The sequence below is a fragment of the Dermacentor silvarum genome, chromosome 7 (genome assembly GCF_013339745.2).
Source record: "Dermacentor silvarum isolate Dsil-2018 chromosome 7, BIME_Dsil_1.4, whole genome shotgun sequence".
Lineage (NCBI taxonomy): Eukaryota > Metazoa > Arthropoda > Arachnida > Ixodida > Ixodidae > Dermacentor > Dermacentor silvarum.
Genome location: NC_051160.1, coordinates 41,390,159 through 41,404,355, shown reverse-complemented (window position 1 = coordinate 41,404,355; position 14,197 = coordinate 41,390,159). Strand labels below are relative to the sequence as shown.

Here is a 14,197-nt window from a genome sequence, read left to right as displayed (position 1 = left end):
ATACAGGAATTTCAGTTGGTTGATCTTGTTGTACCCCTGTTGCCTTCATGTTGTGCCTTTGTCGCGATCCTTGTTATTTGCCATGCACAGAGTGGCTCGGGCGCGCTCATGTGAGATGCACTGACATTTGCGCGAGCAAGCCTGCATCGTAATGATGGAAATGAACAGAATTTGAACGTGGACCATGCCGTCAACCATTGTAGCAACTGCGTGCCTACCCTTTCTCTTCGGTATCTGTCCTCCGCATGCACGGAGCTGTTTCCACACGGAACTTTCTTTCTCTATGAAACACATATAGGTGGTATAAGTATAAAATAATAGTATAAGTACAGATAGGTGGAATAAATATTGGGGCGTTGCACTCACCGAATGGTAGTCGAGGACGGCACTGGTGTTGGCTATACCCAACTGGCCTCCATTGATCTGATAAGCACGTGCGAACATCCCCACCGAAAGCATCACATAGCGGCCTCGATCGGTAATGCCTGTCAGGCTGCTTAGATGGCTCTTGACGTCCTTCTGTAGGCGCAGTGCAAAGGTGCAATGGCGGAATTATTGATTTCAAGAGAACTCATAATATTGCACTCTTTCGACCATCCTTCTATTAAGAAACGTACCTCGAATCTCAGCTTACTGCAAGGAACACTTCAGAAGCGCAAATGAGTTAACCATCATTACCTATTATTGTTGCCATTATTTGGTTAGTAATAAAAAAAGCCCACTAGCCAACCATTTGTAGTGCTGATATATGGCACTGGAGTGCATGAGTGCAAGCGTGCCCTCGAGTCCTGTCGTGCACAAAACAAACGCTACGCCTGTGGCTGTGTCTATTACGTGGCGTAGATACCACGTCCGCCATGGAGTGACGTCACAAGCCCGCTCACTGAGCTCACTGCGGTTCGCTTAGGACAAGCGTGTTTGGCGTTTAGCGCATCGTAGGTGCCAAAATCGGCAATACTGGAGTCTACGTCAACATCCGAAATTAAATGTAAGCTGAGCGCGACGGTGACGCCCACTAGGCGAAGCGGTGTGGAGACGCCTCACTCCGCCATAGCCTTTGCAGGAAATACTGTTTGCTGGAGAATGCTTCTGAAATAGTCTATACTATCTTCAAGTACATTTCTTGACTTCGATGCAGAATGTCTTAGTGACTCTTTAAGGGAGCTGAAGGCAGCGGTGTGGATTAGAGATCAGGCAGGGGTAGCCGATATTCCAGTTGACAACAACAGGACAAAAAATTGTTGGCTCGCCCGTTATCGAGAGTAGGTGTAAGCATGAAATGTCTACCACATGGCGTCTTTTGCTGCCTGTGGTGACACCGCCTTGAACCGCTTTTCTTTCAACTGTGCAGCGTGCTCCGCGTCTGTAGCTACTTCCTCTTCCCATCGCGTCAAAGTTGTCGGCTGCAAATGAGCGGCGAACTCACGGACCGCTGGCGTTGAAAAGAGCATGAGCAAACCTCTCTAAGCGCAAAATTAGGACAATCAAGTGTATGGTGCCCTCCATCTGCCTTTTGAACGTGGTTATTGGAAATGACAAATAAAGTTTCAGTGTACTAGAAGTTGCAGCTTGAGTGATATTGTGAGAAAACATTAGGGAGAAATCGGAAGCAATATTTTTTGTAACTTGTTCGGGCAATAACTAGCATATGCGTGCGTCCCGTACAAAAGGATGGAGGCTAGAGACCGCATTTTCTTAAGTTTTGACTGGTTGCGCGGATGTTCTCGTTTGAATGCCCGGATGTCCTACGGCTCTGGCTTTTGGCTCAAGGTTACTTGAGGGTCGCCGAAAACGAGAGCTAAAAGCATTTTAAGCTTAAGAGAAAAGAAACTAAGTTGGACTAGACTTTAGCGCGTAGGGTCGATAACCGACGTTCTGTGATAGATCCAGCAGGGGTATCAGGGGAAGGGCAGAGAATTAGGTAGGGCAATGAAATTCGTAGGTATAAAATTTTGTCAATTGGCAGAAGACAGAGGTAAGTGTAGATCCTTGGGATCTTCGTCGCGTAGGAAACCGAAGTATGACAATAACGATGATCAAGATGAGGATGAATCGAGACTCCCTGTTTCAATTCAGCAACAACGTTTGCTCCTTTTTTTCACTGCGTCTTTATTTCACGCTACCACCAGAACCGTTTAATACTTTTGTAGCAGTAACGAAACTTCTCCGTCACGCTATGGCAGATCTTCACACACTGACAGCGGTTCTGAGGAGGCAGCGGTTCTGAAGCGGCACAGCTGGTGGCCGGTGTATTGATGTGGTTTTTGTCGCCGTTTTACGCTGTGTTTCTCTCTTTTATTATCTGCAGAGAAGCTCGAATGGTCCCGAGGGGCTTGAAGAGTGGTGCCGAATATCTGTTATATGCCCCAGTGTCGTTCCAGCTGCGAAGAGACGGACGAAACGGTCCTGGAGAAATCAGAGGTGAAATTTCCAGGGCAGCCTCGTCGGAGATGAGGACCTTAGTGGCGTTGTATTGTTACAACGAAATCATCTGACCGACATGCCGACGACTTCATTACCACCGACACGACCATCGGTCCAACACAGTTGTCGCAGGAAGTCGAAGACCGAATTCGGTGTTGTGTCGGCCTTGTGTGACCTGCCCTAAACCCATGTATGCGCATCGAAACCGACCTAAATCGCCAAACATGCAGACGACACCAGCAACCGTAGCCACCGCATCTGCAGCGGCGCCCCCAGTAGCAGCTTCTGTCTTTCTAGCAGCTTCTGGCCTAAAGTTTCGTGACCAGCAGAAAAGTATTAAACGACTCTGCAATAGCATTCACGATATTGTGGCGATTTGCTGTAAAGCATACGCAGACTCACCAGCGGGATCATGTCGTATTGACTGACGTCTTCGTTGTCGGGGTTAGGCGGCATTGTATAGAGCTTGCTTTTTTGGGATGCCATCTCGCTGTGAACTTTGAGGATGAGCATCGTGATTTCTGGGAAATCGCTGTTGGAAAAAAATTACAAATTTCTTCATTGTGCGTGCTTCTACGCGCGCATTTACTTCACATTCCGACTGTTTGGCGCTGTTCAACGATGTATGAAAAGCGAACCATTGCGAAATCATGAATTTTAAATCAAACGTCGTCGAAATGAAAGTAGCACGAAGTTGCAAAAGAAATCGGAAACTCCTGTACTTGGAAAAGCGGTGCTGCTTCAAGGCTAAATTATTTGTTTTTCTTCAACAGTGAAACGTTCTTTACCAGCAACGTGGATGGGTTTCCGATATTGCAATTCTTGCGGATTTCCGCATCAGTGACTAGCTCATGCAATTTCTGTGTCGGTTATTCGCACCTAATAACACCGTTTTACTGCAACAGTAGTGCTGAGGTAAAAAAAAATACGTGAAGTGTGTTTATACAATTTTTTGTTCGTACGTTTAACTCAGCAGGTTGCCGAAAGAACTCGACTGGATTCCCCGCAGAAGGCTGCGCAGGCGCTTGCGCTGAGTGCAAACTTTATAATTGGTAAACTGGTGGTTAGATTAAAGGTACACCAAAACAAAACAATTAGAGCAATACTAAATCAACTCATAATGATAAAGTACACTTGAAGTACTGGTTTTTTTTTCATTATTTCAGAGTGGTAAGCTGAATTTTGCATGGAATTGCATCAGTGTCATACATTTCCAAGTACACTCTCGTATACTTTGGTGGCTCAATAATGGTATTTGAAGCTTAACTGGTAAGTTGATTGTGTGCCTCTATATTGCTGTGAGGTCCACTTTTACCTATCATACAGCAACTATGCCCAAGCAGAAGGCGTGTATGTCAGTGAGCCAGTGAGAAAAGTTGAAGGCATAATCACATACTTTCATTTTTCTGGCTTATCAAGCTTCCTTGGAGGGTAAAATTGGTTCTTTTGGTGGCATTATAGAAGTGTTACTTAGTGAGAGGGCTGTAATTGTTTTTGTTTTTAGTGTCCTCTGAAACCCGAAACTCGTAGGCTGATAACGTTCATAGCTTCGCGAATTGGCACCTACGCAGTGGCACAAACTGCGCTCGTCCGTTCTCCTTTCTTACCATGAGTCCGGTTTTGTGTCGCACTTTGTATCAACGTGTATTTCAGGTTGCTTCATTTTAATGGTAAGGAATTTTTTTCAGTCTCCTGCCAGAAAAACCGCAACTTTCTTCTACTGCAGCGCATTTCTTCAAAGTAAGCGGACGTTACGCTTAGAAGAGCTCGAAATGCGAATTCGAATTATTACCGAGATATCGCTAGTTAACTTTCTAACTATTTAGTTTAGCTCACTTATCGCAATTCACGAACTGGGGCTGGTGAGCCCACAGATCCTCTCTTCCAAGAAGGAACCCTCAGGAAGACGACATTGCCTAAGTTATGCGAAAAAGTACATACTCAGCAATTAAGATGCGATACTCGGAGCGGGTTGCTGTCGGAGCTTTTTGCGCCATCGCTGAGTGCTCGTGGCACTGAGTTAGTGCATAATTATACACTATGAGAGCGTGAGCCTTTGGGATGCTTTGTGACTGCATTTGGCTCTCCAGCAATCAGCGCTCGCCCAAGATGAGAAAAAAGCCGGCCGTCATGCGGTCCGAGTACCGCGTGCGAATCACTCAGATACGTAAATCAGTGCCCCATCAAAATTTGGCATGGACCGCTTAAGAATATGCTCCGCGAAAAACCTGTGTGCAACAAAACTGAATTTTACGTTTTCCCGGCGCTTATCTAAAGAAAATCGCAGTTTCGCCCTAAAGGCCCGGCATCGATGGCGATAGCAGATCAGTGCACAGCTATACGAAGAAAGGGTAGTAGATTTATCGGCCGTGTAAACTTGTAAACATAGGCGTACTAACTAAATGAGCAAGCATGATGTCAAGCGCGTACAAGCAAGCATGAGCTGTCACGAAAGACCGCGTATAGCCAAAGCGCGCGCCGCGTGTCACGCAAGCCAGCGAAAGAAGCACCCCCGCCCCGCACCAGCTTCAACAGAGGGGAGAGCGCATACGCCTCAAACAGTGACGCGACCGACAATCTAGAAGCAGCGCCAAGGCAACTTCAACAAGAGAGAGAGAGCGTGCGCGCGCCGGAACACCTTCTCACCCGGCGAGTCGAGAGAGAGATTACTACAGATTCATCACCCCCCCCCCCCTCCCTCGACGACGCTCCGACGGCGGCGGTCGAAGGTGCGAGAATGGGCTAGAAGATTCCCAGGCTTTGGCCATGATACGAGAGCACGACTCCGATAGGAAGGTTCGAGAACGCCTGTGACAGCTATATGCGAGATTCCGAAGGGGGACCAGGGCGCGCCGGTGAAGAGATGTAACGTGAAGACTGACCGTTTCCGGAAAAGGGGATTCCCCGGCAAGCTAGTCGACGAGTTCATCGGGCGTCTGCATTTCCGGAAGAAGTTCGTTCTTCGAGATTTCGAGATCTTCGAGATTGCCGCGTAAAGACTCATGTCCTGGAGTCCACGCGATTTGTATGTATGGTGGGAGCTGGTGCGCTCCATTCAGAATGCGATGTGCCGCCCTGGAAGTTTTGGCCCAGGAATAATTTCTGCATGCCCCCTGAGAGTCCGTCAGAACTATGACGCAATCTCAGTACGGTCTCGTCATGATGGCTAACGCTATCACTAGTTCCTCCGCCTCCGCAGCGCTCACTCTGGAAACCGACGACGCATTTATTTTGGTCCTGTGATTGCCGACTACGCTGGTGACGAATGAGGTGCTGGCCGCGTCTACGTACAAGACATCGGGGAGGTTTCCATACTCTCTCGCGAGCGCCTGCGCTCGGGCATGTCTCTGTCCGATGTGGAAGTTTGGTTGCATGTTCCTGGGAATGGTTGAGACGTGCATAGTTTCTCGTATTCGTGTTGGGATTTTGGTCAGTGCGCTGGTCTTCAGTACGGAATATCCAAGACGTTGCAAGACACAGCGTCCCGCTATTATGCGTAGTCGTCTTTCCTTCTGGCTTACCAGGTGGGCCTCTCTGATTTCCCGTGCGTTGTTGTACACCCCTGTCTACTCAAGGCGAAAAGTCACCGTTCCGGGTGGGAGTTCGAGCGCTTGCTTATACGCCTTGCGTATCAGCTGGTCGAGTACCTCCACTTCCGCGTTACTGAAATTTAAATATGTCGCCGAGTATGCAATGCGGCTCACAATCATAACCTGCACTAGTCGGATAGGGTCCTGTTCCTTGAGTCCCCTCTTCCTGCTGGTAATTCGTTGAATCATGCAGGTCCTGTTCCTTGAGTCCCCTCTTCCTGCTCGTAATTCGTTGTTTTTGCATCATGCGCAAGAACTGCGTGGTCGTGTGTTGTAGCTTCTGTATGGCGTATCCTCCGCCCCCGTCCTTTGGTAAGTGTAAGCCGAGGATGCGAGGATGCTAAGTCTGTCTACCTTGGTAATGTCTCTAGGATCTATTCGCAGGTGGATGGTTGGTGCTGGTGCTGTTGATCGTCGTCGTGAGCGCTTCTCGATTATGAGGAGCTCCGACTTCTCCGGAGCGCATTGCAGTCTGCATGTCTCCACGTAGCTTGCTACGACGTCTATTGCCTCCTGTATTGCCTGTTGTTGTTCTCCTATGGACCCTCCGACCGTCCATATCGTGATGTCGTCCTCGTACAAGGCATGTCTGATCCCCGGTATTTTCTCGAGTGGGGCTGCGAGTTTCATCATGGCCACATTGAAAAGTGTCAGCGACAGCACTGCTCCGTGTGGCGTTCCTCTGTTAGGTGTGTCTATTCGCTGTGACCTCACATTTCCTAGCCCTATTGTGGCTGAGCGATCTGTGAGAACAGCCCTCACGCAGCTGTACGTTCGTCGGCCGCAATTCGTGTCGCTGAAATTGGCTAGTATGGCTTCGTGCCCCACGTTGTCAAAGGCTCCATTTAGGTCTAATGCGAGAATTGCTTTTGGGCAGCACGGCGTTGCTGCAGTCAGTACTTCCTATTTGAACTGCAGAAGCACGTATGGCGTTGACAAGTTGGGCCCAAAACCAAACATCGTGTTCGGCATCAGTTGACGTTCTTTGAGATGCGTGTGTAGCCTGTCTAAGACAACACGTTCCATCAATTTACCGAGGCAAGACGTATACGATATGGGTCTTAGGTTCTCCAGGCAGGGCGTTTTTCCTGGCTTTGGTGTCAGCGTAATCTCCGCACGCTTGAATTCCGGGGGTAAGGTCTCTATTCCAGTGCGCATTTAGGAGTTCCAGTATTGCCTGCATGGTTGCATCGTCCAGGTTACGTAGCAACTTGTTCGTGATTCCGTCCTTGCCAGGAGTGGTGTTTTGAGTGAGTCTTGCGATCGCTCGTGTCAGCTCGGAACGCGTTATGTCCCGGTCGAGCTCACTGTTTTACAGTCCGGCGTAGTCAGCCGCTGGCTTTGCACCGAGTATCCGGTGGCCAATGTAGCTACTTTTTAAGGTACACAATAGCTGACCGTCTGTGCCCCCGAAGTTGTGTAGTACTCGGCTCATCGTGTGCTTGCTTTCTCTCATGTTCTGGCTGGGGTCTAGGAGATGTCTAAGTATGGCCCACGTCTTCGCAGTGCCCAGCGTTCCTTGGAGGTATTTACAGAACTGGCCCCACTTCTGTCGTGCCAGTTGCTCTGCATCGCGCTCTGCCTCGTCCGTTAGTTTCGCGGTGCGTATTTTTAGCTTACCGTTGTGCCGCTGCCTTCGCCATCTTCTAAGCAGACTGTGGCGCACACCCCACATGTGTAACAGGCACGGATCCACTGCCGGATTGTCCGTGGTGAGTGCAACCTCCTTGGAGTGTTTGGCTACCGATTCCTGCACTTCTCTAACCCAGCCCTCCAGATCGGTTATCGCTTGGGCTTCTTGAGTTTCTCTTTCCCTCCGGAACTTTGGCCAGTCCGTGATTTTGGTGGAGTTATGTTTCTTCTTGGGAAGTTCGCCCGTGTACCGAGATGTCGAGTATGAAGTGGTCGCTCCCTAGCGTCTCGTTAGTGTTTTCCCACTGGACGTTCCGAAGTCTGAACGCGAGCGCAAGGTCGGGACAGGTGTCGCGGGCCGTGCTGTTGCCTACTCTCGTTGGATATGTCGGATTGCTCACTATCGTAAGTCGGTGGTGTTGTGTGACGTTGTACAAGGTTGTTCCCTTTTAGATGCGAGAGCATCTTATATTCGGGGAAGTGTCCGTTATGCGCAGTTGCGCAGTTACGCATGCGCAACTCTCCCTCGTACTCCTCTCATACGCAGGGGTGCGCTCTCCTCCTACCCTCTCCCCCTCTCCACCACAGGTGCGGTGCAGTAAATCATTGCATATAACTCTCTCTCTCACTCTCTCCCTGTCTCTCTAAGGGTACGCCGGTAGGCGGCGCAAGTGTCGCGGCGCAGTATAAAGCGCGCGTTCGCTGTGCTTCCGTCATTCTCTCTCTGTGCAACGATCGGTGAAATGACATGAACAACGTCAACGTAGGCGCTAGTTGCAGTGGCAGCGCCACCACCGCGGAGCAGAAGGAGGCTCGGGAAGCCGAACGTAAACGTCAGCGTCGGCAAGCGGACCCCGAACTTCGGGCCAGGGAAGCCGAACGTAAACGTCAACGTAGGCAGGAAACTTCTACGGAAGCAACACGGGCTCGGCACGCCGAAGTGGAACGTCAGCGTTATCAAGCCGACCCCGAACTCCGGGCTCGGAAAGTCGAAGCGCAACGGCAGCGTCCAGCGGCAGCTCCTGATCCCGAAGCGACGAGGCAACGCGAGTCTGCGGCCAGAGCAACAACACGTTCGAGGCCATTACAACGGCTGGGCTTCGACGGTGCTGATGCGCGGTTCAAGCGCGACTTCCTCGATCGGAGCTTAGAGCACATCTGCAACGTGTGCGGCCGGCTTTGGTTCGAAAACAACCTGAGCAAGGTCGGGAGCGTCCAGAACCAGAGCGTACAGGGTCTTAAGATACCGCGCGCACCGACGCTAGGATTCACGTACGATCTCTAAATACAGACGCAACAACCCCGTACAAACGTCTCCTCTCTTCTCAATACATTCTCTCACTCTAACTTTCATTGGGTTGTGTTGCCAAGTGAAACGAAACGGAAACTCGATGCGCACCCCCTGCGATGCTTTCGTATCCCACCATGGTTGCCCGTAGGGGGAGATGATGTGTTTTTTGGAATGTCTTACGTACCCCCACGCCTCATGCGCCGCGTTGACGTCGCCTAATATGAGGAGGCCGTTTTCTCTAGCTAGCTGCCTCGCTTGCTGCACCAAGTTGTCTAGGTATCCCAGCGTTTCCTTCGGCGAACTGTATATATTAAAAACACTTCTGTTTCCTCTGCGCTGCGGCACTATTTCCGTGAAAACGTGATCAATTCCCATGTCTGCATAAGTGTGGTCTATTGCAGTGAGGTGTTTACTCGTGAGTGTGGCCATACGTGCTTCTGCTGTCGCATGAGTGTGATACCCGGTGATTCTCGGTGATTTTCCTGTTTTCTGTAAGGCTATTACATCCGGTGGTGTGTCTTGTTTGGCAATGTACTGCAGCAGCGTCTCCCTCTTGCGAGTGAAGCCACAACACTCCCACTGTCAAACGGTGATGCCTCCATTATGATCATTCGGTTTTCTGGCGATTTCGCTCCTCTTGTAGCATTTTCTGGAGGGCTGCCTCTCTGTGTGGATAGACTCGTGGCTTCTTGTGGCGTTGATCGTTTAACAGAGGGGTGAAAACCTCGTGCACTTACGTTATCATCTGTCGCATCTCGTCGAAGCCCTTCTCCATTTGCATATGTAGCTCTTAGATGGCTTTGCGGTTTTCCTGAATACCTTTTCTCGCAGGCGGTTACTCGCGCATCCATCGGTCGGGCTATCGGATTCGGCTCGGGCGGCGCCTCGGTGTTCATTTCCTCGACGGTCGCCTGCACTACCGAGGCAGTGGATGCGCGCTGCGGCGGCAGTGGCGGTGTTCGGGGTTCGGGCGAACTTTCTTGCGCTGGTGGCTTGTTTCGGCTTCGTTCCTCCTTTAGCTGTGCGCGAAATTCGGCTATCTCAACGCGCAGTCTCTGTGACTTCGGGAGGCAGCGTCCTACCCGAAAACGCAACGCAAGGCGGACTCTGTCACCCGTCGCAGATGGCTTTCAAGATAAAGCGGGCCAAGGTGGGCGCGCGCGGCCGCCGGGACTGCCAGGAGTAGAACTCCCTCACCTCCCCCCCCCCCCTCTCCATCCTCCCCCGGAGCGTTGCGTGCGACGAAAGACGGCGCGCATCCTTCCCGCTTCGCTCTCTCGCATTCGCAAGATGAGCCGCAATCGCCGGCTCACCCTCGGACGCATTCACTCGCGTATGCAGCATACACCACGTGGCGACGATTTTATCGCTTTTGGACTACGCAACCTCACGGCGGAACCTCACGGCGACGGCGACGGCAGAAATGTGCTTATGGTGTCCTAGTGATTGCCATCGCTATAAATGTTAGGGACGTTTCACTTCGTGAACCCCGCTAACGAGGAAGCGCATGGGCGCCGCGAACATGCACAGCGAGCACTGCGGCGTCGTAGCGCAAACGGAGAGGGCGCGAACGCGGCGGTTCTCTTCTACACCTCCAGCCGCCTTTCAAGCTCCACGCTTGCATGTTTGTTAGAGAATTTTTAAGAGTGGTTTGATTCTCCGGATTGTTTACAGTTGTGTACACTACACAGTCGTTGGCAAAAAGAGGCATTTTTATGGGTTATTGAATGCAAAATTGTATATCATTGATGTAAAGAAGGAATTAGATGGGTGCTAAAACCGAGTCTTGCGGTACACTTGAGTAGACGTCTAAATATTCTGAAACACTGTTGTTTATGACAACGCGCTGTTTTCGGTGTTGCAAGAGGGAGGAGATCCATGATATAATTTTGCCGTCGATTCCGAAGGCCGGAAGTTTTGCAATTTAGTCATGATGCGGAACTAAGTTAAAAAATTTAAATTAGATTATGGCGTTTTACGCGCCAAAACCACTATCCGATTATCAGGCACACCGTAGTGGGGGACTCCGGAGATTTGGACCACCTGGGGGTTCTTAACGTGCACCTAAATCAAAGTACGCGGGTGTTTTCGCAAGCTTTCGACAATTCAAGGAATACTGGGTCAATCTGAGCCCCTTTGTTAATTGCATCAAAGAAATCATGGGTTATCTCCGCAAGTTGTGTTGTGCTTGCGAGACCTCATCGAAAGCGATGTTGTTGGCTGAAAAAGAGATTGTTAGTTTCTAGGTGAGTTATAATAGCTTTAAAGATGGCATGTTCGAATAATTTACAAGGCGTACCTATCAATAAGACGGGTCGATAGTAGTTAATTGCTAGTTTAGAGCCAGACTTTTGTATGGCAATAATTTTGCATGCCGCCAGTCTTGTGGAATTTCTGATGTTTCTAAGGATGTTTCATAAACAGGTTGCCGCACGACTGTAATGATTGAACGCTGGGCTATATCCAGACTACGAGTGTACTTACCCCTCCCCTCCTCTATCCCTCGCTTCTGTCCATATGCAGATGAATGGTGAACAGTGGTCAATCGAGATATGTATCCGCCATTGTCTAAGTCACATCCACTGGTCGAAACGTTGTCTCGAACCCCAGATATATTTTGTTCGACCCCTGCTGAACAATTTCAACTCTCTGTCTAGCTGTGAACCTCTCCCTTGTATTTGAAACACGCATCCAGACACGCTCACATTGAAATAAACACATGGAATTCACAGCTAGTGCCACTACTTACGAAGCAGCCGACTTGGCGATGGACACCAGGGAGGCTCCATCACTGGCGTTGAAGATTCCCAAGGCGCAATGGTGATCCGACGTTTTTCCTTGGAGCACTTCTCCCACAACCTGCAAAGTTCGCTCTGCTTGACATGAGCGTGCTATAACCTCACGTGTGCGTGTCCCTGCCCTAGCCCGTGTCCTGGTGCGGTCCATCGTAGAAAAAAAGAACAGTGCTTTCAAATCTTTTCGGATTCAATTTGGACGCGATTTCGTAAGATATTTATCCAGGATATATCATTATCAACACCAGCTAAATTTTATGTCTACTGCAGGACGAAGGCCTGAAGGAAGGCCGAAGGAAGTGATCTCAATTACCCCTATCTCGCCCTAGCTCATTCCAATTTGCGCCTGCAAATTTCCTAACTTCATCACTCCACCTAGTTTTCTGCCGTCCTCTACTCCGCTTCCCTTCTCTTGGTATCAATCCAGTAACCCTAATGGTCCACCGGTTATCCATCCTACGAATTACATGGCCTGCCCAGCTCCATTTTCCCCTCTTAATGTCAACTAGAATATCGGCTATCCCAGTTAGCTCTCTGATACACACCGCTCTCTTCCTGTCTCTTAAGGTTAAGCCGAACATTTTTCGTTCCATCGCCTATCCTGCGGTCCTTAACTTGTTCTCGAGCTCCTTTGTTAACCTTCAAGTTTCTGCCCCATATGTTAGCACCGGTAGGATGCAATGATTGTACACTTTTCCTTTCAGTGACAGTGGTAAGCTCCCAGTCAGGATTTGGTGTTGCCAGTCGTGTGCACTCCAACCCAATTTTATTCTTCTGTAAATTTCCTTATCTTGATCAGGGTGCCCTGTGAATAATTGACCTAGATAAACGTACTCCTTTACAGACTCTAGAGGCTGACAGCGATCCTGAATTCTTTTTCCGTTGCCAGGCTATTGAAAATTATCTTTGTCTTCTGCATAATAATCTTCAACCCCACTCTTACACTTTCTCGCTTAAGGCCCTCTATCATTCTCTGTAATTCGTCCCCATTGTTACTGAATAGGACAATGTCATCTGGAAACTGAAGGCCGCTGAGATAATCGCCGTCGATCCTCACTCCTAAGCCTTCCCAGCCTATGAGCATGAATACTTCTACTAAGCATGCAGTGACTAGCATTGAAGAGATTGTGTCTCCTTGCATGACCCCTTTCTGGATAGGTAATGTTATACTTTTCCTGTGGAGAACCAAGGTTGCTGTGTAATCCTTGTAGATATTTGCCAAGATATTCAAATATGCCTCGTGTAGTCCTTGATTACGCAATGCCTCTAGAACTGCTGGTATCTCTACTGAATCAAACGCTTTTTCATAATCTATGAAAGCCATAAATAAAGGTTGATTGTACTCCGCAGATTTCTCTATTACCTGATTGATGACATGGATATGATCCATGGCAGAATATCCCTTCCTGAACTCAGCCTGTTTCTCTTGGTTGGCTGAAGTCAAGTGTTGCCCTGATTCTATTGAAAATTATCTTGGTGAATATTTTATACAATACTTAAAGCAAGCTAATGGGTTTATATTTCTTCAATTCTTTAAAGTCTCCCTTCTTGTGGATGAGTATAATGTTGCCGTTCTTCCAGCTTTCTGGTACACTTGCAGTCGTGAGGCATTGCGTATAAAGGGCCGCAAGCTTTTCAAGCATGATATCTCCACCATATTTAATTCAATCGACTGTTATTCCATCTTCTCCAGGAGATTTCCCCCTTGTCATGTTTTTCAAGGCCCTTCTAACTTTATTGCTAGGTATAGAAGGAGCCTCGTTATCCTGTTCATCACTACTTCGAATGAAAGTAGCTTGGCTGCTCTGGGTCACGATACAGGTCAGTATAGAATTCTTGCGCTGCTTTTACTATGTCATCGTAATTGCTGATGATATTACTATGCTTATCTTTCAGTACATACATTTTGCCTTGTCCTATGCCAAGTTTTCAACCCAATTTTATTCTTCTGTAAATTTCCTTCGCATGATCAGGGTGCCCTGTGAGTAGTTGCCTAGATAAACGTACTCCTTTACAGTCTCTAGAGGTTGACTGCGGATCCTGAATTCTTGTTTCCTTGCCAGGCTATTGAGCATTAGCTTTGTCTTCAACCCCACTTTTACACTTTGTCGGTTTAGGCCCTCCATCATTTGTTGTAACTCGTCCCCAGTGTTGCTGAATAGGACAATGTCATCTGCAAACCTAAGGTTGTTGAGATATTCACCTTTGACATTCACTCCTAAGCCTGGCCAGTCTAAAGGCATGAATACTTTGAAGAATGCAGTGAATAATAATAATAATATGGAGATTGTGTCTCCTTGCCTGACCCCTCAGTTGATAGGTTATTTTCTACTTTTCTTGCGGAGAAATAATATAGCTGTGGAATCTTTGTAGATATTTCCTGAGATATTAAGGTATGCCTTATGTACTCCTTGATTACGCAATGCCTTCATGACTTATGGTACATATACTGAATCAAATCCGTC

The 14,197-nt window shown here is 48.7% G+C and overlaps 1 protein-coding gene across 1 annotated transcript in view; it reads right to left on the bottom strand.

Annotated features, from left to right (window-relative positions):
- LOC125947101 (uncharacterized) overlaps positions 1-14,197 on the bottom strand; it is a 50,095-nt gene that overhangs the window by 18,906 nt on the left and 16,992 nt on the right. Inside the window, exons 5-7 of the mRNA XM_049671449.1 lie at positions 11,687-11,796; positions 2,827-2,956; positions 367-519 (exon numbers count right to left, since the gene is read on the bottom strand). Coding sequence (XP_049527406.1) covers positions 367-519; positions 2,827-2,956; positions 11,687-11,796 — 393 coding nt within the window. The remainder of the gene's footprint in view (positions 1-366; positions 520-2,826; positions 2,957-11,686; positions 11,797-14,197) is intronic.